The 25,995-nt window shown below is 35.8% G+C and overlaps 1 protein-coding gene across 3 annotated transcripts in view; it reads left to right on the top strand.

Annotated features, from left to right (window-relative positions):
* PTPRN2 (protein tyrosine phosphatase receptor type N2) overlaps positions 1 to 25,995 on the top strand; it is a 1,540,336-nt gene that overhangs the window by 763,601 nt on the left and 750,740 nt on the right. For all 3 annotated transcript variants that reach the window (XM_007504686.3, XM_056800889.1, XM_056800890.1), the window contains one exon: positions 16,185 to 16,264. In XM_007504686.3, coding sequence (XP_007504748.1) covers positions 16,185 to 16,264 — 80 coding nt within the window. The remainder of the gene's footprint in view (positions 1 to 16,184; positions 16,265 to 25,995) is intronic.

The following is a 25,995-nucleotide window of genomic DNA, read 5'->3' as shown; positions in this document are numbered from 1 at the left end:
ATTTACTGTTGACTATGTCTAGCCTCTAGGGAACATTGGGAAAAGCTGATAGCATGGTCCTTGCTTTGAAAGAGAAATAGGGTGGCAAAATGGGAAATGCCAGGTTGGAATCAAGCAGGTTCCTGAAAACTTCTCCTAGTACTGTACATACCCACCCACTCTTACCCTCAGGAGAGTCCAGAACCACATGTAATTTTCCCCCCTCTTTGGTCTCTTTGCCATAGTACAGTCAGTGGGAAAAACTCAAGTGTCTTTAGTGAGGGTTCATACTTTTTAATATTCACAAGCCCTTCAATAACTAGGCTATCGTAGAAGTCACAGCTCTAATACACAACTGCACATTGGACTCACTTATTACTTGCTGCTTTCATGGTTTTTACTAGCTAACATACTGCAAGTGGAAATAGCCCAGCTCTCCCTTCCTCCTCCTTCCCTGCCTCCATACCCAATATAAAAGGTATTTCATATGAGATTCCAAAGTATAAACTATGATTCATTACAGAAATTCAGTGGTTACATAGAACACTATCAGTATTGAAAGTTTCCCAATAATAACCCTGTTACTTGGAATTATTTTAAGTAGAAGATTCCCCAATGGAAATTTCCAACATTCATAAATCTGAGAAATTTTAAGGTTTACATTGGTTTGCCCTTACCCAGAAGTCCTTCAGGAATATAAGATAGAATTTGATGTATACCTCTCAAGAACCCATGCTCCTTCAAGCATTGTATTCATTAATTTAGCATAGGGGATTTATTTATGACCAGAATATAAATAATAGAGAAGGAACTCATAAATTGATCTAGTTAGGGAAGTTGTATAGATCAACCTCTAGTGAGTATCATTCTTCCTTCTTTCCATGGGTTTAGGAGTTCAGTCACAAAGTTTCTGCAAATTACATGTTACTAGTGAGTTAAATCCCTCTGTGATGCATTGCTATTGTGAGTCCTAGGGCCAGGGTAGTTTCAGCTGCTCTTTGCCTTCTTTCTAGTTGTTTCTTTTTTCACCAGCATCTGCTTTTCCCTTAACTCCTGGATATCTCTACTGTATATTCCCTACTACAATTACTATCTTTCAACTCCCCTGAGGCTTGGAGAATCCTTGTAACTTCCCTAGTTATGTCATAGGCTGTTATTCTTACTGCTATCATCCAGAAAGCCTCTTTTTCTCTCCCTCTTTCCCCTTTCTCCCTCTCATTTATATCTACCCCTCTCTTTTTTGCCTTTGCCCCTTTGTCTTTTTCTCTCTTCTTGTTCTTTCCCTTTCTTCTCTCTCCATTTCCCCCATTTTATTTCTTTCTCCTTCCCTCCCCAGATCATCCTTTTTTTCTTTTAATATGCATGTACCCTAGGGATGTTCTTCTGTTCTGTCCATACAAGGGAGGGGCTAAAAGGAAGCCTAATCCCCTCAGAATCCTGGTCTCATTCCAGTTAGCAAGGAGCATCTCTGTAAATGCCCTCTACTTGGTATAATTTACACATTTCAATACTGGAAAAAACCCATTTATATAATCACAAAGAAAATGTGGAAGAAATGCTTTGACAGTTTATGGGGTGCTAAGTTTCTCCTAAAAACAAACCAAAAAAAAAAAAGATTTCTGAGTTGTGCTATTAAAAGAGCCAATTCTGAGGAACTTGGAAATGTGGCCTTGAGCTGATGATTTTAATCCTCCCTTGCTTTGTTTACCTACTAGACTGATTACATTTGACTTAATTAGTACTTCATGGAATACCTTAGAGAAAAGACCTCAGGGAGAGTTCCAGGCTATCACCAAGGTTACTTCTGAATTCCAGAGAAGGCTACTGATAACTTCAAGCTGTTATTTTATGTTTTTGTGGATTGTTACCTTTCTGTCCTCAAAGAGTGATCTCAAAAAGCAGACATAAATACAGAGGAAAAAATTGACCTTACTTTTTAAAGGAAAAAAAAAACAGATTTTTCTTTGGATTTTTAGATCTAAAAAACAGATGAATTTATTGAAATGATGCCGAAAATTTCAGTGATTTTTAAATCCCTCTACTTCAGTGGATTTGAGATTTTCAGAGAAAAGTAACTGATAATTTCAAGGCAATTTCAGTTTATCTCTCCCCAAACATAAAATATTATTTCCTCTTTCTGACTTTCTTATTTTTTAGTAATGATATCACCATTCTCTCAATCCAGTCTACAAATCCTGTTGCTTCTGACTTAGAATTGTTTCGAATCCATGACTTTCTTTCCATTTCCACTCTTGTCACAGTAGTTTACAATTCACTTTAAATTCCTACTGTAATTTTCTAATTAGTCTTCCTGCCATAGTACTAGTTTCCTCACATCAGTTCCAGGCATATTTATTAGGTGTAAATGCACTGTTCTAGGCACCTCATGAAGGCCTATGGTATGGTGGAAAAAAGACTGCACCTGGATTGTAAAGACTTGGGTTTAAATCCTGATTCTTCAACTTACTGAGTGATTGTAGGAGAATTCATTAACCAACCATCCAGAATCTCTGGTTCTTTGTCTACAGTTGAGAAGAGTGGAATTAGCCATCTCTCAGACCTCTTCTGTGTTTAGATCTGTCATCTGATGAACTCATGATTATGAGTGGTAACTATATTAATGATATATAATGATATTGTCATCTATTTACTGGGGATAACCACTTGAACAACAAAGGCTATGAGGTGCATACACACTATTCTGTGTTTACTACTCCTGGGAATAAAGTAATACATCTAATTTCAGTTCTCTATTTTCATTTAATGCTTCTCCAAGAGAGTATTAATAGGCAATTATAAACAATGAGGGCATCTAGTTGGCACAGTGCTGGACCTAGAATCTGGAAGACCTGTGTTCTATTCCAGTTTCACCTACTAGCTGTGAGACCCTGGGCCAGTCACTTAATCCCATTAGCTTCAGTTTCCTCATCTGTAAAATGAACTGAAAAGAGAAACTGCAAACCATTCCAGTATTTTTGCCAAGAAAATATCAAATGAGATCACCAAGAGTTGGATATGACTGAAATGGCTGCATTACAACAATGACAATAACAATAAGACAAACTTCAGAATACCTGAAATGCAGTGAAACCTACCCATGGCACCATTTTCTGGAAGGTAAAGCTCACTATGAAGCTAGTTACTCTTGGACCCTGTCCAACAGGAATAGGCTCCTGAAACACCAAAAAGAACTCATTACTAACATCTCAATTCTATATCTGTTCTATTAAATGAGATAATAATAGTATTGTGTTTAGGCTTAGGTGTAGATATATTTAGATGTAAAAATACAAAGGATGTACAAATCTAACTTCCTCATATTGTAACTTTATTCTGTTATTTGAATCCCTGATAAATAGATGACATATTACATAGACATCATTAATTAACATAGCTATCACTCAAGCTAAGAAGCTACTTATGCTTGTGAGTTCATCAAGTCACAGATCTGAACACAAAAGGGATCTGGGAGGTCTATAAACAAACCTGCTATTATTATATATTTCCTAATTCTCCCTACTCTCTTGTTCTAAGCAGACATAATCTGAATGAATTTTTTTCCTTTTTCATGTTTGTACCCTTTTGCCAATTATTAACTAAGTTTCATCACCATAAAATAAATATGGTCTGGCATGATACTAGCTGTCCATATATACTTCAATATGAGAAAGTCAAGTTGGGGACTGTAATTGTACTTCCTTTTGATTTTCTATCTGAATACGTCTACACTGGAGACTAAACGCAATTCTGTTCATTGGTTCATTTAAAAGACCCAAAGTAGAGATAAGAGGCCAGTAATGAGTTCCTTTTGGTGCTTCAAGAGCTCAATCCCTTTGGACAGGGTCCCAGATTGACTTCAATGGTGTTCTGGCCACATCTTACGGTATTTCATATGTTTTGGAGTCCATTGGTTTTAATTGCCTATTAAGGCTTTTCCAGAAAAGCAGTAATGAGAATGGTGAACGTGGATGTGTTGCTTTAGTCCTAGGTGTAGTAAGCACAGAATGGTATGTACACACCTCAAGGCGTTTGTTCAAGCCTGCTGAACATTCACAAAAACAATTATCTCCACAACTACCGAATTTACTTGGCTTGGTTTTCTGGAACATTACTAATGTGCTTTTTGGGTTTGTTTGTTTTTTTAACACTGCGTATACAAGAGCACACTGGCACACACACAGATAAATACAAGGAAAGGATGTGTACATATGCAAATAAACATACCACATGTGTGCTTACTTGTGTGCGCCCAGACATAACTTCCCAAACATGAACATTCCCAAACAGCGATGCTTCACCACTTACCCATCCGGGTGAGGTGAGTTTATTAAGAAAATGTTGCTCTTAACAACAGAGACTCTTCTTCAAAGAAAAGGCAGCCCCAGCCCAGCCTCAGCCCTGTATCTGTTTCCTCTTTGCTTCACACTGGCACTTGTTTCTCAAATTATTTTCCACTAGGGGGTATGGTAGACTGCAACTGTATTCCACTGCAAGCCGCTGTGTAATAAAGTAACATGGGAGAGTACACTGGAGAGAAACTGGGGACCGGACGTGCTCCAAGCTCGGAGCCTGCTTTGGTAAGGGTAGCCGTCATTCGTAAACATCGCTTTGACCTCAGGCTGGCAAGTGATGTGGCCACCCGGCCACTGATCAAGTTGCTTGGCTGCCGGCTGGACCATTGTCTTATTAATAAGCAGGACCAAATAAGGCTGAAGCCCCAGAAGCGGAGGAAGCCATCTGAGAAAGGAAATATTTCATTCTCATGATCCCCCACCCACCCTCCTCAGCTTTCCCTCCTCAGCCCCAGGACCCTGTCTGCAGTGCTTAATGGATGACTGGAGGCTCTGGGCAGGGTGAAGTTGGGGGTGTGGGCGCCAGTGCCATTACCTCCACAATCAGCCTTCGAGTTATTTCTGTACAAACACTGTAATTACTTCATCTCTTGTAAACAGAATCAAAAGCTGAGGCACATAAGGGTAACAATTTGCAATATGCTGCAAATGTCTTTGTGGGGGGAATCGACGATGACTTTATGGCTGAAGGCAACATTATTGAAATAAGAAAAAAATTACCAGCAGAAGTTCTGACATCCAACAGAGGGGGTAATTAGTCTGTAAATTTCAAGTAATATATTTAGGAGATCATTAAAGGAGACGTTCCACTTTGCACAGGGATTGTTCTTTACGTGCCACTCACCAAACTGGATTTTGCTTACCTTTGCTAGAAAAGGGTGGAGGGGGGATGGGGGGAGTGTTATGGGGGGATCAGTAATCAGAAAGGATTAGGAGGAGGATGGACATGCTGGATGACTTTATTGACAGGACTGAAAAAAAAAATAACACCCCAGCTCCCTCCTTCCCCCCCCCCCTACAACTGTCCATATTCCTCCCTGGAATTATATATTGGAAGCTAAATGGAGAGCCATATCTGACATTTTAAATATTGCTTCCTGCAAAGGAGACCCAAACTTTCTTCTCATTGTTTTCTTTGATGTACCAAGCTGGTCAGCCTTCCTCTTTCTACCCCCTCCTCCCCCCACTGTATTTCTTTCTTTCTTCCAGCATGACAAATGTGATTGTGATGTAACCTACCCATTAAGGATGGAGAACGTGCCATAACTGGTGACATCTCTAGGGCTTAGAGAAAGCTGTTTGTTTGCACCAAACGGCTGTAAACAACCATGCCATTGGAGTAAGCTTCTCTATTTAGGGATATAAAGACAAATGCAGTTAATATTAGCTTGGCTCCAGAGTACTTGGCAGCATCATTTAAAAAAAAAAAGGAAGAAGAAAAGCTAATCCCGTCTTGATCCCTGCTAACTAATTTTGAGTTCTTTTGTCATGATTGTTGTAGGCTCATTTGTACAGCTTACGCCCCTTTCACATACTGAGGCACCCATTAGAGCACTCTTAAAAAATATTTATCAAATAAATTCTCATTTTATTTAGGGGTCTGACATGTTCCGGCTGAGGATGTGCAGCGCAGGAATCCCTGGGGTTCAGTCACTCTCTCTGAAATGTTTATTTATTGAGTGTTTTATGCTAGGAAGCCCCTGGTGAGATAGCCCCCCCCCCCCCCCTTTTATGAGTTGCCTGGCACAAGCAGCTCCTGTGCATCCAGCTGAAATGCCATTGGGGAAAAGTCAGAGGGCAAGTGTTGGCACTTTGTGAGGGGGTGGCCATCAGATGTTTGGGTGACTGTTTGGAGAGGAATGTGGGATGTCATCATTGCTTGTGTCCCTAGGTGGTTTCTGTTTCTCTGACTTGATTCATTCTTGCCCATTATCCCTGTAGCATTTTCATGTTCCCTCACTCATCTGCCCCTCCTTCCTTCCTTTTCTCTCTGCTAGGATACAGTTTCACATTCACAATCACTGGCAGTGTGTTAAATTTGAATTGAGTTCACATTGAGTTGAGATCACAGGACCAAAAGGAGCTTCAGAGATTATCTAGTCCAATTCTCTCTCTTTATGGATGATGAAATCAAGACTTAGAGAACTGAAAAGACTTTCCCAAGGTCACACCATTAGTTAGGGACAGAGCTGGAACTAAATCCCTACTCTCCAGATACCCTTTTTGATACTACCCTTATTAAATCTTCCTCTAAGAAGGAATCAGGCTTGAGCCCCTTGTCTGTTTTCCCCAAATCATCTCCACTCTTTACCCTCTTTTCACTTTAGGTTTTAGAGGCCAGGGATACAGAAGAAAGCAGTGCTTGGAAATCTACCAAGGCTCTTATTTAAACCCATTTATGAGAGAGCTGATTTCAGCTTGAGAAAGAGAAGCTACCCTACATTCCACCCAATATATACACATTCCTCTCCCTACCACTTTATATGTTTTTATTTAGTCATTTTAGTTCTGTCAGACATTTCTTAATCCCATTTAGGATTTTCTTGGCAAAGATAATGGAGTAATTTTCCATTTTCTTTTCCAGTTCATTTTATGGGTAAGAGAACTGAAGTAAAACAGGGGTAACTGACTTGCCCAGGGTCATATAACTATTAAAGATCTAAAGTTGAATTTCAACTCAGGTCTTCCTGTGTTCTTCCTGCCTCCACGCCCAATGCTCTATTCATTGCATATATTATATTGTGTTATATTGTCTCATATATCACATACAAAACTTTTGGTGTGCCTACTCTTGCTCCCATGATCTAACCCTCAATTATTTCCATTGAATAAACTATATTTATGAAATAGCCTATTCTACTTTTGTCCAGTTCCATAAATCTTTAAATCTTTCCTGCTGCAACTTTTTCCCATTATTCTTAGTGATGCTCACTGGGCAAAACCAAATAGGCTAGATTCTTCTTTCATATGACAGCCCTTTAAATGCTTGAAAGCAGATATCAAATCCCCTCTAAATCTTCTCTTCTAAAAGTTGAACTTTCCCTAGTTCTTCAGCTGATATGTATATGGAATGGTTTCTTTTTGCCTTTGTTTATGAATGGCTCTTTGCCATCATAGTTGACCTCAACTGGACATGCTTTAGTGCCCTTCCTAAAATGTGTTGTGCTGTGTTTGTTCAAAGTGGTGCCCAGAATTGCAAGCTCCAGCTGTTGTAAGACCAGGACAGAAAAATATGGCATCTTTTCTTCTGAACACTTTTTCTTTTAAGGTAAACTAAAATCAATTTTTTTTTATGTAAAAAAGGTTGACTATCATGCCACTGCTGACTGCCATACTATAGACAAACCTTCAGTTTTCTTTAGATCTTATCCTATAAGCCTTCATCTGTACCAGCAATCCTCAAAATATGGTCCACAGATTCCTGGAGAAACCCTTTCACGGGGTTTGCCAGGTCAAAACCATTTTCACATTTAAACTTTCCTTGACTTATTGGGTTTTTTCCATTTGTAGTTTGTGGTTATTGAACACCATGAAAAATTTGGTATTTCCGTTCAAAACCATGTTATTTTTTCAGTGTCACAATGCATCATGATTATGCACACTAAATACTTCATACTTAATGGAAGTATAATTTGATCAGTGTGAGTACTCCTTTCAACAATGTAGTTTGCAACTGCCTTATAGCATGTTCTCTGATCAAAGCTGTGGTTAAAAAATTCATCACCTTGCAGCCAGCGTGATAAGCCTCTCTAAATTTATCCAGTGTGCTCTTCCAAGAAGATCTGTAGAATCTATACTCAGAGCCTTACTTGTTTCAGAGAAAGTTTGAGAGCTTGTGGGTTATTTGCTCAAGACCAAGAAGAGGTAGCCAAAGAGGACTATATTGGGGAAGAAATAGTGAAAACTATATTAACATCATGTTTTGGTGGGTACTTATGTTGTCTGGTTACACATTTTGTTTTTACCTTTGCGTTATATACTTTAATGCCTTAGATTCCGTTGAGTATTTTTTATCCCCAGAGAGGAAAATATTTCCAAATAAGAATCCTTTAAAAAATAAATTTGACATTTTATTTTCTCAGTCATATGTAATAAACTTTTACATATTGTAAAGATAATTTTAGGGCTGTAACTTAAAATCCAGAGTTAATTGGTCGCTGGGGAAAATCCCAAATAAAATACCCAAGTCAGTCTGGAAATTTATGGTAATTTAATTAATATAGAGGGAGGGAATTTAAGGAGGAAGGAGGATATAGGGTTCTCCTGCCTGACCTGTGCCAGGGGAGTTTTAAAATCCCCAAATCTAGGTCTCTGAAGAAGATTAGAGGCTTCTAAGGGGATAAAATTGGAAAATTAAAGGAGGGAAACTCAGCCAGAAACTCACCACTGAAACGGACAATAGCTTGTAGACATGCTAAAATGCCAAAAGGCCAGCACGCTGCTATCAGCCAATTCTCCATAGCAAAGGGTGCCAGAGAGAGGAAGTGATCCAAATATATAGATCTATCACCCTTGTGTCTCCTCCTCTAAATTTTCATGTCTACCAATGACATCAAAGGCTTTTCTCCAGGACTGCCCATACTTTTAGTTCTCATTTTCTTTTGATTTATTATATCTTTAGAGTTACTTAACATTTCTTTGTTAAATTCACCTTTTGTTAGTTACTTGACATTTTTTATCTTTTTGTATGAAGATACTTGACCTTTTTGTGATTAATTTAACCTTTATAATTACTTAACACCTTTTTGTATTAAGATCTTAAAATAGACTTAAAGTTCTAGCTTCACTATAAAGTAAGAGTTAAATACCTTCATTGTTCAATCAGGAGATTACAAATTTATCTTCCCCTAGGGTGGAGTAATTTAAAATTCCCAGGACATTCCTGATTTTGTTAAACTAAGTATCTTCATTGTTACAATCAGGAAATAGCTAAATCCAATCTTGACAATATGTTTTTCAAAGTTATAATATCTAAGTTGTCCCCCTCCTTCCCTTCATTCCCCTCTCTCTGAAATGGTAAACAGTTTGATCTGGGCCATACAAATGTGACCTGTTTCCATATATGTCATATTGTGAAAGAATACTCATATAATACCAAATCTAAAAATAAAAACATACACAAATAAAGGGGAAAATAGTTTGCTTTGATCTTCCTTCTGAATAAGAATCTCTGTAGAGTTCAACCTTGGTCATAGGAGTTTAAATGGATGGATGAGTTAGTTAAAAATGAAGTATACCAAGGAATCCCTGGAAACTATGAGTATCCAAAGAAGAATTGAATCTATGTCTTCATGCTTCCAAGGCCAACATTCCATATGGTGGTCATTTTTAACATTATAGATCAAAATCTTTAATCAGCCGGTGGCAAATTTTCATTAAGCAGACTGCTAAATTAATGACTCTTGTCTATGAGGGGAGGGAGTTGTATATGACTCTGTGATGAGATTGAAGTGTTTAGTAGTTGTCTGGTCAAAAATTTCCTCTTCCACTAATGATAAATTGATTGAAGGTAACAAATCTCTCATACCATCAGTCATTCACATTTTATTTTGAATTACTTTAAACAAATTATTGAATGGTTTTGATTGAGCCTGTAAGGTACCTGCTAAATAGACCAGGAGACTAGCTTAAAAATTAGGGCTCCTGATGAATGTAAAATGGAGAATTAGAAGCTTCCATGCAGTGAGGCAAGAGAGGTGACAACTTCCTTTTGGCAATTGTTGAATCCATTGCACTCCAAGTAAACCAGAAGTGTTCAGGGAAGTGTGATCATTTGGGATCTGCTACTACAACCCTCTCACAGCAGCTGAATTAGAGGTTTTCCTTCACAATTGGAGTTGCCTCCTGGGCTTGCAATCTCCTCCACCTAACCCCTGTCTCTTTTAGGCACTTAATCTGAAGTGATATGTGGAAATATTCAAGTGTTTCTTCCACTGAACAGCTAGGCATTAGGGATGTGAGTGAGAGAAAAAATAACAACTGCCAGCAATCTAAAACTGAGGGTAGATTAGTACAAAGAGCTCTCATCCATTCTCCAAATTTTGGGCTGTAAGCAAGGTAACACATGTCCTGAACAGGATGGTAATGGGGACAGGACATTAGTACAAGCTGACTGGATCAGAAGAAAAAAAAAAGCTTATAGTAATGACTTCTTGCATGATGAATAGGTCGAAGAACAAATCATAGAAAAAATTAACAAGCAGGTTAGAAAAAAGAATAGCAATAAGACAACGTACCACAACTTTGGGGATGCACTTAAAGTGGTGAGTCTTCAAATGAAAATTTGTTTCTCTAAAGCATCCATCAGAAAGTGGAAAAAGAAGGGGGTTTGTGAACTGAGTAACCAATTAAAAAACTCGGTCTACAAATTAAAAAAGGTAAAATAGTCACAAAAAGAAAATTAAAAGAGAAAAATATAAAATGGAAAGAAAAATCTATAGAAACTATAACATTAAAATCTTTTTTGACCATTTAGAAAAACTGATTCAGTGATACCACTACTAAGTATCTACTCAAAGAGATAGAAGAAAGAGGATAAAATCTAGAGAGAGGAAAATATCATAGTAGTGGCAAAGAATTCAACTTAAGGACATTTCCATCAATTGGGAAATGACTGAACAAATTATGGAATATAGATGTGATGGAATACTTTCTGTTATATGAAATGATAAAAAAATGATTCTGGAGAAATCTGGGAAGATTTCTATAAAAAAGTGATGTTAACAGAACTGGCAGAGCAATGTATACAATATAAGAATGATTAGTATCAATGCAATGACCATATCCAATCTAAGAGACTCATGATGAAATAGGCCACTTAACAGAGAGGTAATGGACAAAGGGTAAAGAATGAGACACAGTTTTTTGGGTTTTTTTTTTTTGGTCATGGCTAATGTAGGAAACTTCTTTCACCAACTGTGTTTGCTATTAGGGTCTTCCTTTTTTATTTTTCAATGGGGGTAGTGTTACGGAAAGGAGAGGAAGGGTTTATCTAAATAGGAAAAAATTCAATTCAAGTAAGTACAAGGATAAAAATCAGTACAATTTTAAGTAGTGGAAGAATTAACACCTATGGCAATGAAAATGAACAATGATGCCTTTTTAATATTGCCTCTTTAAGGGGTACCTACATGGTTCAGGGGATTGAGTGCCAGACCTAGAGATGGGAGGTCCTGGGTTCAAAACTGACCTCAGACACTTCCTAGCTGTGTGACTCTGGGCAAATCACTTAATCTCCATTGCCTAGCACTTACCACTCTTCTGCCTTAGAACCAATACTGGGTAAGGGTTGGTTGGTTTGTTTGTTTTTAATTTGCTTCTTTAGATACATTCATTATCTCATTCAAATAACCTTAAAATTAATATATTTTTATCTTGCCTAATCCAAGAAAAGAGATGAAATTCAAGGTTCCATTTTTAAAAAATCATGAATTCACATCAGAGGGAAAACAAAAAAGTTATCGTAGCCTAAAAATCAGTAATTACATGCTAACATAACTGAAAAATTACAATAAAATGTTTAACTACAAAAATATGAAGTATTCAAGTGGAACATAAAAGACATCTTAAGCAACCTAATCTCTGAAAATGAAACCAAAGAAAACATAAAAGTACTACCAAAGTGTGCCATATATATATAGTGAACCTAACCCTGATACATTCAAAGTTACCATTTAAAAGATCAATTAATACTTATAATCTTATAAATTGTTATTAATTGAAGAAGAAAACTATAAAATTCATTATGGGACAGAAATTATCATAAACTAACCCAGGGAGGGATGAATCAGAGACAATAAATCATAAACTGATATCTCTAGTTAATATTGGTAAAGAAATTTTAAAATGAAATCTTAATGGAAAAACTAACACTGTATCTCCCAAATTATTTACTATGACTGATTTGGATTTGTAGCAAGAATCATTCAACATTAGAAAAGCATTTAATGTAATCATAGCAAAAACAAAACCCAACCAGAAACACATAATTATTCTTATGTTTATAGAAAAGATCTTTGATAAAATACAGTAACCCTAAAAAGCAAAAGCATAATAAAGCCATTTTAATCTACAGATTGTCTAAAACCAAAAGCTAGTATTACTACTAGACAGGTTGGGAGTTCAGTGGATAGAGAACTGAGTTTGGAGTCAGGAAGACTGAACTCTGAAATGTACTAGCTGTATGGCCCTGGACAAGTCACATTTTTTTTGGCTCTATTTCTCATTTGTAAAATGTGGATACTGACAGTGCCAAACCTGGAATCAGTAAGTCCTGAGTTCAAATTTGAACTCAGACACTAGTTATGTGACCCTGGGGAAGTCATTTAACGATATTTGTCTCCATTTTCTCATCTGTGAAATTAACTGGCAAAAGAAATGCCAAACCATTCCAGTATCTATTAAAAAGCAAACAAAAAATCTCTAAATGAGGCCACAAAGAGTTTAAATGACTGAACAAAACCTCTCAGAGTTATGAAGATCAAGTGAGATCATAATTTTAAAATCTTAGCACCATGTCTAAAACCTACTAGGTGCTATATAAATGTTATTGTTGTTGTAGTTCATTCTATTAAGAAATAAATAAAGATATCCTAGGACATGTAGAGATAAAATGAGGATGTTTTTTCTTCCCCTTATCATTTCACTTAGTTTTGTGAATAGTTATTTTAACAAGATGGGGGGAAAATTTGTAAATATTACCTAACATGGAACAAAATTAGCCCAATTTGTAGGTGATATGATAACTTAGAAAACTCTGAAGAATCTGCAAATAAACTATATGAGAAATGTAATAATTTCAGTAAAGTATCATGATACAAACTAAGATAACAAAAATCATTACCATTTGTATCTAATTAATAAAGACCAGCAAGAGATAACATTAAGAGAATTTCAATTCAAAATAACCACATAATTAAGAAAATATCTGCAAGTCAATTTTCTAAGGTAGACTAAAGTGATTTTAAATGATGTGACATTTTTATATCTTTTTATAAATAAAGGAGTACCTAATTGAAAAGCTTTTTATTGTTCAAGGTTGAGGTGTATTAACATGATAAAAATAACTGTACTATCTAAAGAAACTTATAGATTTAGTATTATGGAAATCAAACTGACAAGAGGATATATTATAGAACTAGATGAATTCATAACCATTCAGGTGGAGAAACAAAAGGTCTAGAATAAAGAAAAATAGCAGCAGTGCATAGGGGTAGAAAAGAAAGTATGAGGGAGATAATAGAATCTGGAGTCAAACTATTTTATAATGAAGTAATTATCAAAACTATTTCATTCTAGTTTAAAGAACAAACATCAGTGGAACTGATTAGATAAGTTAAGAATCAGGCACAACTGAATTTAGTGACAGTAAACTCAGGGATGTAAACTACTTGGGATAAGCTCCCTCCTGCACAAGAACCACAGAGAAATTTAGGAATTTTTTAAAAATAGGTTTAAAGCAGCATCCTGTACCTATGCTACAATAGTTTTCAAATCCTTGACCGAAATATAAAGGGTCATATTTAAAAAAAGCAAAAAGGAGAAGTAATGAATGGCATTTTTGCAAAAATATCTAAAATAAAAATCCTAATAAAAAGGAGAGAACAATTAAAAGAGAGAGAACACAAATATTTAATTACATGAAAAGAAGTTTTTATACATATCAAAGCTAGCTATTGAGAAAAACATTTTTGCATGAAATATTTCTGATAATGGTCTAATATTATATGTGTGTACATAGAATGATTATAAATATATGAGCCTTTTTGCAAAAGATCAGTGGTTCAAAATATGTGAACAAAGTGCTTATGAAATAATTTCAAACTTAACACATGAAAAATTATTCTAAATCACTAATCATAACAACAATATGAATTATAACAACTGAGATTTTACCACACTTCTAGCAAATTGGAAAATGGAAAGAGTGAAGAAAAGAAAAATGGCGTTGGAGGGGCTCTGGGAAAATTGTTTGACTCCTATACTGTTGGTAGAGCTGGGAATGAGTCTAGGCTGTCTTGAAAATTATTTGGAATTTTAAAAAAGAAAAGTAAATGAAATATTGTTTTATCCTGCTTCTAAGTAATAGGACATCAAAGAAAAATAGAAGCATTCAACCTATCCCTAAATAACACTTTTTCTAATAGCAGGAAACTGAAAAGAGAAGTCGCTACAAGCATTTATTTCATATTGGCACTAAACCTAAGCCTTATTCTAAATCCTTTAACTTAATGCTGCCAAAGAGATTTTTCTAAATTGTAGATCTGAAAATGTCATCCCCGTATTTATTATATTCCACTAGGTCTCCTTCCTAACATTCTACTTTTTTTAAACTTTACTCCCTTCTACTCATTCTGTGATTCAAACCTACTGGTCTGTTTTCTATTCTTCAAAGATGACATTCTATCCCCATCTCGGTGCAATTTCTTTAGTCATCCCCCATGCTTGGAAAGTTTTCCTTCCTTACCTCTGCCTCTTAGGATACCTGGCTTCCTTCAAGATTCAGCTCATATACCACTTCTTTATAAGGTCTTTCCTAGTTTATCCAGCTCCTGTTTTCTTTCTCTCTAGTGTTTCCTTTCTGTAGTGGTTTTTTCCTGTACTTATCTTACATGAACTTCAATATTTACATGCCATCTCTCCAGTCTGATGTCTTTGAGTACAAGAGCTATTTTTGCCTTTTTTTCTATTTTGCCTTTCTCATATAAGCAAAGCCTGATAAATGCCTGTGGATAGATGGGTTGATCATATATCTTTGAGGGTGATGCCATGGAAAATAACTACTACTTTTGTCCCCATGTCTCTAGGTACTAATGTGTAAAACAAAATATGAAACTTGATGGGCTATGGATTTCATCTGCATGATAAGGCTACATGTTGTAAGGAAAGAGTCTCCAGCTTTTCCTTTAGTTCTCTAAAGTTTTCTTATTATTGCTGAATTTATGTGGCAAATGATGACAGTGCATAATGTTATTAGGGGGAATTGTTGGTGATGAGAGTAGCATGACAATCAGGCTTGATCTACACTCACCATGATCGACCTGTAAGAGGTATTCTCTATGGGACTGCCCAGTTCTTTGACTGATTTCAGACATATTTCTCCATCACAGATTAATCTATAAAGGTAGGAATCTGTATGTTTTCAATCAAAAACTAAGTAACCCTCTTTAAAAGGAAGGTTTAGGTAATTTAGCACTGATCTAGTTTTTGTTTAAAACTGGTCTTGAATCACCAGTGGTCTCTGATTTAGGATAACACAGAATTCTATTATGTTTGTTTCTAAAGTGTTTGGGGTCCTGGTATAAATGATCTGGAGAAGCCAGTGTGCAACATGATGTTTAGGGAATTCATACTTATTTGATTATTCCTGCTTAGCATTCATTCTGCCTGTCTGATCTCTTCATACTGTGAAGAGTCCTAATGACTTCTGGTAAATTTTCTCATTTTTTTGTTGTTTTGGTATTTTTTAAGGATCCAAATGTTTATTATAATCCCTTGGGAACTTGAAAACTGAAATGTGTTTCTGTGACAATTTTCCCCTCCATATTGTACAGACATTTGCTTGTTATGATTGGGTTACTGGGGTTGATTTGAATTTTTTTTTTAAAGATAAGTGCACTGAAGCATGTGCTTTGTAAAGGAAAGCATATCGATTGAATTGCATAAAGAGGAGAACATAGAGTAATGCTGCCTATGAAATAGAAAACCCAGGGGAAGTCAGAAAGGAGGTCCTGCAGTGGCCCTGGATACTTTCCACTTAATATGCCAATGTTTTTTATCTGGCTTTCATAAGAAAGGGGCATAATGTTGGAGGGCTCAATTATGAACTTTTGGTTTTGATATCATCTTTTCCAGTGTGCTGGGACCAGCAGTGACCTTCAAAGTGAGCTCCAGTTTCCAAAACATGACAACTGCAGAAGTTGCAAAGGCAACAGGTAAGGCCTTTTGATGCTCAAACAAAACACACATGCACTAATGGAGAGAATGGTGAGCCATAAAAACAGGTCCTACAGAAATGGCACACTTTCCTTGGGCAGATTGACATTTAATGAAGGAGACAGTTGAAGGGTTAGTGGCACTGAGGGCAAATTGAAGTGTAACATCCCTGAGTCAATTAAAACTGCCTGAGAGTTCATTGTTTACAGAAGGACTGGATTAAACAGAGAAATGTGGACATGGCGTTAGATAGAAGAGAAAAGACCACAGAGCTCTTCTGTCTGAGAGAAAAAGACAAGCTTTTTAAAAGCAAGGATTTGGCATCCTTGGTAACCCTGGTGTTAGAGAATGAATGTGGACTTATGTTGAGGCCATTTGTTCTGGACAAGACAAGAAGAAAGAGCAGCTTTCTTTTATCCATCTATTATATAGGCATGTTCTATGATCTGGAAGACTTAAGATAAACACAGTCAATATCCCTAAGTAAATGGGTTCACTGTATGGACCACAGAGAGTGGTCTGCTTAACTGTGGAGTCCTACTTGCTCATTGATGTGACTTAAGTTTGCCTTAGTTCTATAGTCAGTGTCTCCTCATTGGAGATATAGGAAAATTAATATTAGTGGAATTTTAAGGAATAGTGTGTTGGGGCTAATTTGAGTTACAGATTAATTTTTATCTAAACATGTCTTTTTGTTTCATCCCTCATTGTTAGAAACTTTACAAAACATATTATTTCTCTTTCTTGCCGTATGTTGTGTATATAACTGAATGTTTGATGACTGAAGTCCATTCAAAGGCTTGGATTATTGGAATTTCACAATAGTTGCACCTAGCATAAAATTCTGGGCACTACATAAAGCTGTTTTCTGAATCTCTCAAATGAATTTATTTTGTTGCTTATTTATTCCTTCAAAACAGCAGAGGATAGCAAGCAAGTGGTATTAAATGAGGATTCCATTTCCTTGGGTCCTGGCTAATAAAGGTCTTGGCCAATTTTCACAGTAAAATTTTGAGGTGAGACAGCCAAATTCAGTTAAAAATATAACCTAATATCATAAAGACCCTTTACAAATGGCTAAAACATTAGTATAAGATACCGTGAAGGTCACTGGATTTTTAGTCTTTTAGTAGTTCCTTTGTACTCTTAGGGAATCCTATCTTCTGAACATAGTGATTTTTTAGGAAGAAGGTTATGATTGGGGAAATTTCTGTTGGTAAGAGAGAATTCTTACACCTTTCTCCTTACTCAAATAATTTGATAATGACTATTCAAATTGGAATTTTAGCCATCATTCTCTCACTTAAGAAAGCTAGTACTGCTAAGGTTTTGAGTCAAGTGTTAGTGAGGGCAGGTATAATATGGCTGGTTTCAACTTTGTTTCATCGTTTTGCAATTGTGTCTGACTCTTCCTGGCCCCTTTTGAGATTTTCTTGGCAAAGATACTGGAGTGGTTTGCCATTGCCTTCTCCAGGTGGTTATCAACTATGTAATGTTAAAGCAATCCACCTTATAAGAAGGAAATAAACCACTCATGAAATAGCTGTGCCCTGTGAAAGGAGTTCTGCATTAACTCCTTGTGTTTGTTACCTTTAAGTCCTCCTAGTCTGCATTCTTTCTTTTTCCTTCATCTATCAAACAGATCAACTATTGTTGCTGTTGTTTTTGTGATGAGCAGAACTAGTTAGCAATCTGCTTATTTCAGAAATGCATTCATAATCACTCAAAAGGAACAATCCGTCAGAGTACTGATAATTTAGCTTTGAATTTCACTTCCCCAAATTCAAGCTGTAGTGTAGTAGACAGAGTCCTTGTTCTGAAGTGAAGAAAACCTGAATTCAAATGCAGTCTCAAATACTTACTAGTTGTATGATCCTGGGAAAGTCACTTAATCTCTTTTTGTGTCAACTGTAAAATGGTAATAATAACACCTACTTTTCAAGATTATTATAAGGATTGAATGAGATCATATATTTGTAAAACATGACAGTGCCTAGCACTGAGTAGTCACATTATAAGTACTTATTGTCTTCTCCTTCCCTCCTTCTTTCTCTCTCTACAACTTAGTCAAGCCTGATATACAGTGTCTCCCCTGTTATGATTCTTCATACATTATCAATGACTTTCTTATGAGGTTTATTTCATTCTAGTCATTTAAAGAGGAATATTGAGGTACTAGAACAAAAAAGGAATGCTATCAAACGTGTTTGATGTTTAGGTCTCATATCAATAGTTTTCTAAATATTATGAGTGTTAATGCATCACCAATATGTATTTAGATCTGTTTTATTTGTTAGCATCATAAATATAAATACTTACAGGTTAAGAACTAGAACTTATTAATTTAATTTTTTAACATTATAAGCATTTTAATATATTTTTGTTATATATAATAAAATAACATAAACACAAAGGTTCTTTAGGATATATAGTAATGAATTATGACAAACTCCCAGCCACATTTTTGGGGGTGATACTACTATTCTCCTAGATACTCGGTCATTTTTGATTCTTCCTTCTCCCTCTTTCTCATCTAAAGATTAACCAAGTTCCATTAGTTCTATCCCTATGACATCTCTTGCATCTGTTCTCTTCTTCCCATTCATATTGTTATCATCCTAGTTCAAGAGGACCCAATCATAAGGGCTTCCAAATCAGTCTCATAACCTCCAGTCTAAAACCTCTCCACTCTATTCTGTCCAGAAGTGTCAATATAATCTTGTTCTTTTTTTTTTTTACCATTTTCAGTCCTATTTGGGATTTTCTTGGCAAAGACACTGAAGTGGCTTGCCATTTCCTTTTCCAATTCATTTTATAGATGAGATAAGCCATTTCCTTTTCCAATTCATTTTATAGATGAGATACAGGGGTAACTTTATGGTCTACCTGGGATTACACAGCTACTTTCTGAGCCCAGATTTGACTCAAGAAGAGAAGCCTTTCTGACTCTAGGATTGGTGCTTTATCTACTGGACCACCTAGTGATACCAGTATAATCTTGGAATCAGAGATTTATTGATGGAAGGAATCTGTGGGAAAACTTCCTCTATCCATCCAGATGAGCTCCTGCTCTTCAGTTTTCTACTAAGAGTCACCTGGGGCACTGATTGAATAAGTGAATTGCCAAGTCACATAGACTGTATATTTCAGAGGCAAGATTTGAACATAGATTTCCTATGCCACGCTTTTTACTATCTCTTGTTTTATCACGAGGAAATTGAAGAGCTAAGAAAAGAGCCTAAGACCATAGAAATAATGAAAGGGCAGAGCTAACATTTGAACCCTAGTGTTTAAACTTCAAATTCAACATTGCAACTGCTGCTTCATAGTGTCTCCTTTCCTTATACATGATCTGTTTATGTTTTCCCCACCTTAAAAACCTTCAGTGATTTCCTATTATCTTCAAAAGAAAATATAAAACTTGACATAATCTTGCCATAATCTACCTTTCCTGACATCTGTATTATTACCCATCAAGTCCTCTATATTCCAGGCAAATGACTAATAATAACAACAACAACATTTACCATGTGCCAGGCACTGTGCTAAGTGCTTTACAAATATTATTTCAGTTGATACTGATGACAACTGTTAATCAATTCTTATACATAATATTCCACCTCTGGTATTCAACCAGATCCTACTTCATGCCTGAAGTATAATCCTTCCTCATTGTCATCATTCATATTTTTTTTAATTTTTTTTCAAGGATCAGTTCATCTTCTCAGTGAAGTCTTCCTTTAATCCCCTCAGCTGCTCTCTCCCTCTTCAAAGTTTTCCTAGGTCTTTAATATAGGGCCAAATCTCTACTTTGCACAAATTTCACTTGAAATTTATGTATCTGTGTATATACTGCGTCCTCCCACCCCCATCTCCATGAAGGATGGGAGCTTTTAAAAAATCATTGTATCCCAGTATCTTTCACAGTGCCCTGCACATAGTTGATCTTTACTAAATGCTTGTTGAATTAAAGGATTTAGTCTTCTTACTATAAAGATAGAATACTATCTTACTAGGCCAGTACAGCATCTCTTTGGGGACAGTTTTTGACAACATGAAAGAAAACAATGTGCCTTTAATTAAATGGTGGGTTATCCCAATGGGAGACAGACTTCATCACTGTTGGTAAGGAAGTAAATTAAGCTAGAAAGAACTGTTGTTTTCAGCCACAGAAGACCAGGTAAAGCTTGAGGTAGGGTAGCTGCACCTTATTCGTTGTGTAGGTTATCAACAAGAGAGGCACACTTTTAGATGGTGGTATTGTCCATAAATGTTATCTGGGTTATTTAAAAAATTAATAGACCCTTATATAGAAATTACTTCTGAGATTATGCTTTTCCCGTATGTTTAAGCTGTCTTAAATCCTCCTAAAATGTTTACAGTTGGATCACCCCAAGGGGCTTAATGGGCCCTATGCAGGGGATATCTTTTGTTATTGGTAATGAAAGAAGATTGGTACTCCAGCTATGGCATTAAAAGTGCAAATGTTTTTGCTAATTTCATACAAAATGGCACAAAACTTCTAAGACTAACCATATGTTTAACACCATATAAATTCTTTTCAAATATCATTTAGTACTTATCTCAAATGACAAATGTGGTATTTTATTATGAAACAGAATCTCTTAGTTATAGCAGACAATACTTGTCAGGGAATTCTGCCTAATTTATGACCTTGGGTTTGAGCATAAGGTATTAGAGAATATTAAAGAATAAGTGGATATTGCTTAATAGCACAAAGAAGCATTTACTGTATTGCATATGCATTTAGTGCTAATGCCAGAGATAGCTTTTAATCTTTGCTGTCAAGGCATCTAGTCACATTGAACAGGACTGTAATTGATATATTTGGGACTTCCTTTTCATTTTAATGTTATTTTAAGATACAAATAGCAAACTGATCAGCTCTAACATTCCTCTTTTCTTTGGAAATTCTATTGAGCATATTTTAGAAACATATGCATTCTCCCTTCATCCTATCATATATTACATTTATACATTATATATAGTATGTATTCAAACTTTGATGTTAGGTTACTTGTAATGGCAGCTAGCTATCTCAGTGAATAGAATGTTGGACTTGGAGTCAAGAAGACTTGAGTAAAAATCCAGCCTCACACACATACTAGCTATATGACTCTGCATAGGTCTCTTAACCACTGTCTGCAGCTCTGTTTCCTCAACTATAAAATATTACCTAACTCCTAGTATTGATGTGAGGATCAATTAATTTTTTAAGATATTTAACCCAGAACCTAAGGCACTTAACAAATGCTTGTTCCCTTCCCCCCCACATTTTCAGCACTTAGCATATATTTGGTGATTTCTTTGATTCATTTGCTGTGTTTAGCAAGTAATTGAACCCATCCTTATTCACTGTCTCTCCATCTTTGATCTTAGTGTGATCCACTTGGCCCTTTTCCAATATAGGACCTCTTATACTTGGCTGTTTTGATTGTCATTTTCTTCTCTAGTTTGCTACTCTTCTCTTTTGTTCAGAAAGATGGTCATGGGCTTTCACAAGTAGAAGATGTAGAAGACAGCTTTTCATGGGCTTTTTCATCTATTCAGATGAATTGTAACATAGCTAATTCATCTCTGAATTTCTTCCTTTTTGGCTTTTTTTAGTACCAGTAAGAGTGTCTAAGAGGAGAACCTCAGCTCTGTGTGTCAGAAGATTCTCTCTGCTCTTCAGATTTCTTAAATATTCAGAGAAACTTTATCTAGATAGCTCCCAAAGGACTCATCCTTTTTTTTGCCCTTCTGGCTTTCAAGCTTTGACTATTTAAGTGGAAAGTAGTGTAACAATATGAGTAGAAAGAAATTAGGCTTGTCTTGTAATAGTTGTCCTCTTTCTACTCTCACCCTTACACCCAAATTTTTTTTTGTTAGATGCCAAACATCCCTAAACATGTGATTTAGGCACTTAGAAGAACTTCCAGAAATAATTATAAGCTCAAAAAAGGAAATTTAGATTTCATTTAGTCCAATGCCTTCATTTTATTAATGAGGAATTTAAAACCAAGAGTTGTAAAATGATTGACATGGGGGAGAAAATGTCTTTATATTGTAACCCCTATACACCAGGCACTGTGCGTAGAACTTTTTATGAACAACTTGTTTATTCCTTATTACAACCTTGTGAGATTGATGCTATTATTATTCCATTTTATTGTTGTTCAGTGGTATCTGACTTTGTGACCTCTTTTGGGATTTTCTTGACAAAGATACTGGAATGGTTTGCCATTCCTTTCTACAGTTCATTTTATAGATAAGGAAACTAAGGAAAACAGGGTTAAGTTAGTTGCTCAAAGTCACAAACCTAAGTGATAGTTCTATGGATCACATAGATGGTAAGTATCTGAGGCTGAATTTGAACTCAAATTTTTTTGATTCCAAGTACCACGCTGTATGTACAGCATAACAAAGTTGCCTGTATAGCTTACTATGATGTTGATTGCAGAGCAAATATTTGAACCTAGTTCCTTTGACTAACTCATTCCAATTGATAATATAGAGACTGTTTCGGTTTGTTGTTGGAATTCCTTTAAAACTGTTATAGGCCAGGAAAGATGCTTGTGGCCATTGGTGATGAAATCGAGTTTTACCACAGATTTCTGAGTGATTCTTGAAGCTGGGTTAGAAGCATTATAAATTAGTGGATAGAACCCTACACTTAAAAGAAAATAAGTTCAAATTCCTTATTAGAGACATTTAGTAACTATGTACCCCATCACATTTAACCTCTTAGTACCAAATTTTGCTTATCTATAAAATGGGGATAATAATACCATCCCCAAGGTTGCCTGTGGCTTTCTTTTAGCTGGACTAAAGAATTATCCTACTTGCACTGCAAATTAACTCTTCATGTAATAGAGAAAATTGCTTTAAAAACAACAGTAAAAATTGTTCATCTGTCCCAAAGATATTAAGATATTCCTCACTCTTCACATCATACTGTATACAATTTTTAAAAATTCAATTTTATTTTATTTTTACATGTTAATATAACTTTAATAGTTCTTTTCTGCCATTTTGTGATCCATGTTCTATTCCTCCATCTCCCCCAAGACAGTAAGTAATCTGATATAGGCCAAACATGTCTTAGTATACAATACATATTTCCATTTTCAACATGTTGTGAAAAAAGATACAATGCTTACACTAGAGAAAAATTCATCGAGGCAATCTGCATTCAGACTCCTTCAGTTTGTTTTTGCTTTTGTTTTTTTGTAAAGCAATATGATAGTCCTTTTCTTTTTGAGTCCCTTGGAGTTGTCCTGGATCCTTGCATTGCTGATAAGTTAATTCATTCACAGTTGATCATCATACATTACTGCTGTTACTGTTGTATATAACTTTTAAGCACCTCGCTTAAGGTTGATATGAATTGATGGAGTTTCTTAGAGCTTTGCAATACTTTTGCCCAGGATGCCTCATTTTGCTAGGTAGATGAACAAATGATGGCATCCTGAAGGCTAAAGTATTGCTTGTTCTTTTCAAAGAAACAGCTGAGACACAAATAGGAACAGGCTATTGAGTCACAGTATTGTCCATGTATGCAAGACATGGAAAATTGACCCAGGCAGATATAAATATCCATTAGGCATTCTGGACATTTGAACAGGGAATTGGGGAAGAAAACACATGACAGGAAGCAAAGAAAGCTTCTGGGGTGGTGGGGAGGAGAGAATATAAAGAATCTGAATGAATGTGAAAGACCTGCTATAATGAAACACAGAATCCTGCATGAATGAAGTTCTGGCCTCAATGAATAGGGTGGTTATTTATTGTTACTACTATGTGTATTGTGATGGGGTTGGATTTGGCAGGCTTGACAAGTGAAGAGGAACACTAAAAGGGCAATTTTCAAAGAAAAATCAATTACTTTTGTGACTCTGACTAGTCTGAATTCTATGCTGATTATTACTTAGGAAAGGATAGGACATTTTGTTCTTTATTGAACTGAACTGATTGATTATAGGTTTTAAAAGGGGAGTGCATGAAAAGTGAAACAGCCTTTACTTTGTACTTTATCATAAAGAATGTACACACTCTCTGGAATGAGAAGTCAGCCCTTTTTGAAAGCATTGGGGTAGTTATGAACAGAAAGTTCTTTCTGATGAGAAAATGCCATATTAAGGTGGCTGCACCTTATCCTTTCTCATTTTTTTCTTCAAGCCCCTCATTGATTAAGAAAGAAAGAAAAAAGAAAACCACAAGTCTAAAATATCAGACTTCTGAAATATGGAGAAACCCAACCTTAGGGTTTGCCTCAAATGACGTGAACTCCCTTGCCATCTTTTTCTGCAGAGGGAGGTAGTGAAGCCTGAACACATGTCGTGCAGGGAGATTGGTTGAGATGTTCCATTTTTGCTTGATTTAATAACATGTCTGTAGCATCCACCTTAGGTGACAAGATGTGGTTCATGCCACTGAAAAGCCTGCAGTCCACTTCTGGCCAGAACCTGTTATTTTTTGTGGGAGGAGTGTGATTTTTTTGTTTTGAAGACTATATTCAGGAATCTTAATTGATTCAGAATTTGATAAATTTCATTCTAAATACTACTGAGAAAACCATTCTTGTTTGCAGGTAGGGGTAAAAAAAAAGTCTTATTAGACCAGAAAACTCATAAGTAGAACACTTAGAAAAGAGGTTCTTAATCTAAGGTCCATAAATGTTTAAAAAAATCAATAATTGTATTTTGGTATAAAATTTGGTATAGTTTCTTTTTTAATCCTATAGATTTTACCTTTTTGTCTGTATTATTTTTTAAAAGTGTCCAATTGTCAAAAGGGTCCAGGACATCCACCAGAAAAAAAAAAAGTTAAAGATCCCTACCCTAAACATCACTCAAGTAAATTACTGATAAGGAGAATGAAGAGAAGATGAAGAGACTTGCCAAGATCAAATGTATAATTACTTGGAAATCTGAGATTCTACCCCCAACTTTCTTACTCCCAAGCCAGTTGTTTCATTTGTTTTGTTTTTTACTACATCATATTTTTTCTCTTTTACTTTCCAATAAAAAGCTTTGATATTTTTGGGCTTCCAAAAGTACCTCCTAAATATTACTATGACTAGAATGTAATAGATTCCAAACTGAATTAAAAAACATAGAATGTATAACTATCCAGAGAAAAGACCTGTAGATACAAAGAGAGCAATGTAATTATCCCTGCCCACAAGGAGCTAATATACTGTCATAAAATATTACATATGCTCTGATAGAATAGGAACTAGCCCTGTAATCACTTTGATGTGGGTAACCTTGCATAAGTATATTTCCTCTGATGATACAAGCTAGCATCTTCTCTGCAACTTTACCCTAGAGTCTTGCCCAAAACACAGAGCTTAAGTGATATGCCTGGGATCATATGGCTAGTATGAATAATATAGACAAGGTAATTTGAGGAGGAGGCTCTTGCAGCTTGAGGGAGCAGGAAATGCCTCAAATAGGAGGTGGTATTAAATCACTGAGGCTCAAGACCCACTGGCTTGAAAAATGTTGGAGTGTCAGAATCAAAGCATAGAATGGATTCACTAGAGAATTTAAATTCCTGATTTCACTGGATCATATCTTTTATATCAGTTGATGCTGAGTGACAGGTATTTGGCCTATTTCTAGAAATAACCAGTAGAGTAATATAGGAACATACTTTTTTACAACCAGGTCTTACCTATTAACTCCATCTCCTCCCTAAGTCATCGTGCTCTTTTTTTAAAAGA

Source organism: Monodelphis domestica, chromosome 5 (genome assembly GCF_027887165.1).
Source record: "Monodelphis domestica isolate mMonDom1 chromosome 5, mMonDom1.pri, whole genome shotgun sequence".
Lineage (NCBI taxonomy): Eukaryota > Metazoa > Chordata > Mammalia > Didelphimorphia > Didelphidae > Monodelphis > Monodelphis domestica.
The sequence above is the reverse complement of the archived record's forward strand: the minus strand, read 5'-3'. Positions and strand labels throughout refer to the sequence as shown.